The sequence below is a fragment of the Hevea brasiliensis genome, chromosome 3, assembly GCF_030052815.1.
Source record: "Hevea brasiliensis isolate MT/VB/25A 57/8 chromosome 3, ASM3005281v1, whole genome shotgun sequence".
NCBI lineage: Eukaryota > Viridiplantae > Streptophyta > Magnoliopsida > Malpighiales > Euphorbiaceae > Hevea > Hevea brasiliensis.
This window is the reverse complement of record NC_079495.1, coordinates 96,656,094-96,660,164: the sequence shown is the minus strand read 5'-3', so window position 1 is coordinate 96,660,164 and position 4,071 is coordinate 96,656,094. Positions and strand designations below refer to the sequence as shown.

General features: G+C 35.0%; 1 protein-coding gene across 1 annotated transcript; it reads left to right on the top strand.

Moving 5' to 3' along the window:
* Positions 1–3,187: 3,187 nt before the first annotated feature.
* LOC131178411 (uncharacterized) lies at positions 3,188–3,568 on the top strand. Its single transcript, XM_058143368.1, has one exon. The coding sequence runs from the start codon at positions 3,188–3,190 to the stop codon at positions 3,566–3,568; it is 381 nt and encodes a 126-aa protein (XP_057999351.1).
* The last annotated feature ends 503 nt before the right edge of the window (positions 3,569–4,071 follow it).

Here is a 4,071-nt window from a genome sequence, read left to right as displayed (position 1 = left end):
ATTTTTTGAATCTCAAATTCTCTTTTGAGATTTAAAATTTGCATGAACCTTATTTGAACATTACCTTCATACTCCTCCTTGAGCAAATTCCAAGCTTCTTTTGCATTTTCACAAGCCATAATTTTTATGAAAATAGTTTTAGAAACTGAATATTCTATACAAGTTTTTGCCTTGTATTTCTTAACTCTCTCCTCATTGTGAATTTTTATTTAAGCAAGAGTTGAATTTTTTGGTAGTGAAGAGGGATTAGTATTATTTTCTACTAAATCCCATAAATCAAAAGCTTGTAAATATGACTTCATTTTGATAGCTCATATTTGATAATTTTCTCCTGAAAAAATAGAGGGTGAAGACAAGGAGAAATTGATTGAGGCCATTTGTGAATCAAGGTGTCACGACCCAACCTATGGGCCGGACCGGCACTAGGACCTGGGCCAGCTTAAAGCCCTCAAGGCCCGTAGTAAGCCTAATTATTCCTCAAATCCATAACCAGGGCCACAATTTAGGCCCAATATGCATATAAAATAATTTAAATCAAACTGTTGTAATTTCATTTCGGGCCAACTTAGCCTAGAAATTTTCAGAAACTAAAATCAAGGGAACCCAGCTCAACCCTGTTACCTCATTTACAAACTATTTAAATACTATACAAATCTTCATTTATTAATCTAAAAAATTTAAATTAACACAATTTCTAACAAGGTCCACACTATTACTAACACATGCGGAGTTCTAGATTTTAAATTTAGAAAAGATAGTAAAACAATTAAATAATCGACGTTAAACCTGCGAGGAAGAAAACAGGTTGCTCAGTAAAATAACTCCTCCTGCGGCCTGGAAAAATATTGAACAGGAGTGAGCGTTCGACTCAGAGAGTAAAATATCAATTTTAACTATAATCTCTATAACTATCTAAAGCTAATGCACCCTGTAGAGTGAAATGCAACATCAACAATAATTTCACATCATAACAGCAAAAAGGTAATTTGGAGCACTCACACACCCAGTAATATCAATCATAATATATGGGAGCTGATCCCCTATACAGCTCTCTTAAATCCAACCTGTGCCAGCGAAGAACTCAAGCCAGACTTTCGCTTAATATACCAAATCGGGGTCCCAGCGAAGAAATCAAGCTGTGACTACCCCTGAAGGACCGAGTCCCAGCGAAGATCTCAAGCCGTGTCTACCCGTCCTATCCATAGTCCACACCACATCACACGCATGCCAATACACGCACACTGCTCCAAATTACCACAACAACATCCATGGCACTTTAACAGTTATGAATGCAACATAAATTGTGCCTAGAGTTTAACTACATAGATATATGCATATAAGTGATGCATGGGCATGCTTAAACATATAATAATATCGAAATTACAATTAAAATTAATATTTTACTCACAGTACACCGATGACTATTATGGCTGCTGGATACAGAAAAATAGCTGATCTCGATCACCTAATAATTAAATTATAAATTTATTAGTACTAAGTTAGAATAAAACTCTAAAGAGGCAATAAATAGCCTAATTTATGCCGGAAATCCGGCAGAATTTTCCCTATACCTGAGACCTATCCAACCTGTAAAAAGGCTCAAATAACACTTCTAAATTTAACTCATATTTCATCATCATTATATGGCCCCTCTTGGGCCCTCCAAACCAAGCAATACTCAAAACCTTAAAAATTACGTTTTAGTCCCTATAACTGACATTTTGTAAAAATCCACTCAAACATGCTCTAAAAATTCTAAAATTTCGTCCTGCAGTCCTTAATAATATTATAAGGCTATTGCAAAATGAATTGTAATTTTCTAATTACCCATGAATATTTTATTCAAGAATTTTACTCGATTCCATAAGTTTCCAACATCTAACATATTCTTAATTCAACCCAATTCAATATTCACATATTTAAATCTCCATCCTCAAGCTTCAACCAATTATATAAAATTTAATTATCTTAATTTCAAATAATCTTATATGCCCATATGCTAAAAATCTAACTAAAATCCATCTATATTTTTCAAAAATATTCTACAATCATTCAAAAATTCAACAAACACCATAGAATATCTCCAAATAATTTTACTTTCATCATATATTTTTCTTAGAATTTTTCTCTAATTTTTCATGTTTAAGAAACACTGTATTTATGCTCCACAGACAGAGAAATAATAAAAATTGTCTTACCCGAAGTTTATCTGTGTCTCAAAAATTTCAAAAATTTATGAGGAAGCCTTTGGAAGTTGAATCATCTCCATAGCCCGCCGGAGCCACTGCCGGAACCACTGCGCACGGTGGCCGGCGACATTTGCCGGATCCGATCATACCATCATGTTCCTCTCCTCTTCCTCAGTCCATAGATGGTCTCGAATCGTCGATCCAACGGTCGGATCGTCCTAGATCTGACGAAAAAGTTTGAAAAACCCGAAACTTCTCTCCTCCATATCTCACTCATCCGACCTCCATTTGCTGCAAAATTAGTATCAAAAGAAAGCTCTCGGAACAAGTTTTCCAACGCCACCTAAATCGCCTCGATCGGACGTCGGATGAAGCCGGAATCGCACTGGAAAGCCGCTGCCCACTGTGCGCGTGTTTTCTCTCTCTTCTCCCTCTTTTGTCGCCGTTTCTGGTGGCTCTTGCCATCGCCGGAGGGTCGCCGGCCGGGTGGGGAGCCACTTGGGAAGTTGCCGGCCGGTCACCGAAGAAAGAAAGAAGAAGAAGAGAGGGGAGGAGAGGAGAGAAGGGAAAATGGGGGGGGGAGGGGGGGTTCCTCCTCCCGTTTTTGAACTTTTTTTTTTTTTTAATAAAAAACTGGCTGACAGTGGAAACCCACTGTCACACGCCAAAATCCCATCATTTTTTTTTTCTAGTTGTTACACAAGGACTCAAAGGTTTGCCCATAGGATAACTGAGACTCTGATACCACTGTTGCAACAAAAATTAGTAGAGAAGAATAAAGAATATTTTTATTGAATAGAAAAAAACTATTTGTACAACTTCATAGACAATCTTAATTGATGTGCTATTTATATAGCACTTAGATCTAACAAAATAAAATAAGAATCTCATCTAAATCTCAACTATTAGTTAAGATTATATTACTACTTAAAATTTGAAATGTAACAATTTAAAAGTGAAGACTAAATCAAATATATTTGAATTAGATTCTAACAGCAATGGATCATACTAGGAATCCATGTGGTTGGTCTCTTAGAAGATATCAAGGGATTGTAGACCCTCTTGTGTTGGAAAGTCTGGCATGTAGAGAGGCTTTACAGTTAGCTGCGTCTAAAAATTTCAAGCAAGTGATTTTTGAAGGAGACTCCAAAATGGTTATCTCAGCTCTACGAGGAGGGTTAGTCCCATTGGAAATTTCCAACATGCTGCAGGACGTAATCAACCTTACTCAAGCTCTACAGGAGGTATCTTTCTCCTTCATTAGAAGACAATGTAATGTGGCTGCACTTAGCCTTGCCTCTAAAGCACTGAGAGACGAGTCTTTCTTTGTTAATCCTCTTACCCAATGCTCTTTTCTAATATCTGAAATGCTTGTTTAAGTCTATCAATGAGTTATTACCTTTGAAAAAAAAGAAAAAACTAAAGAGAAGAGTTTAAGATAAACTACAGTTTGTTAAGGGTAAGTACAAAATAAATCTTGAGTGCTTGAAATATATTCCAAGCACTCAGTCTTGTCTTAACTGTCCATTATCTGCTTACTTTTTCTTATATTTATCTCTTAACTACTCATATTTATCTATTAATTTATTTTCAGGTCTTTAATTAATTAAATTAATGAAATAAAACTAATTCAATTAATTTTATAGAAAATAAATTTAATTAATATTAAGTTTAAAAATAATTAATAATTTATAAATTAATATATATATATATAAAAGAAAATTTTAAAAGTTTGGAGGCGCTCCTACTTGCCTTCTCTCTCCACCACTTGAAATAATCTTTTGAAATGATTAATTTTTTTTCCTTTGTTTAGAAAAAGCGAGGCAGCTTTTAGGCTTGTCGTTTGTTTTTAAACACTGCACTTAAGTTAACGAACTCTTTT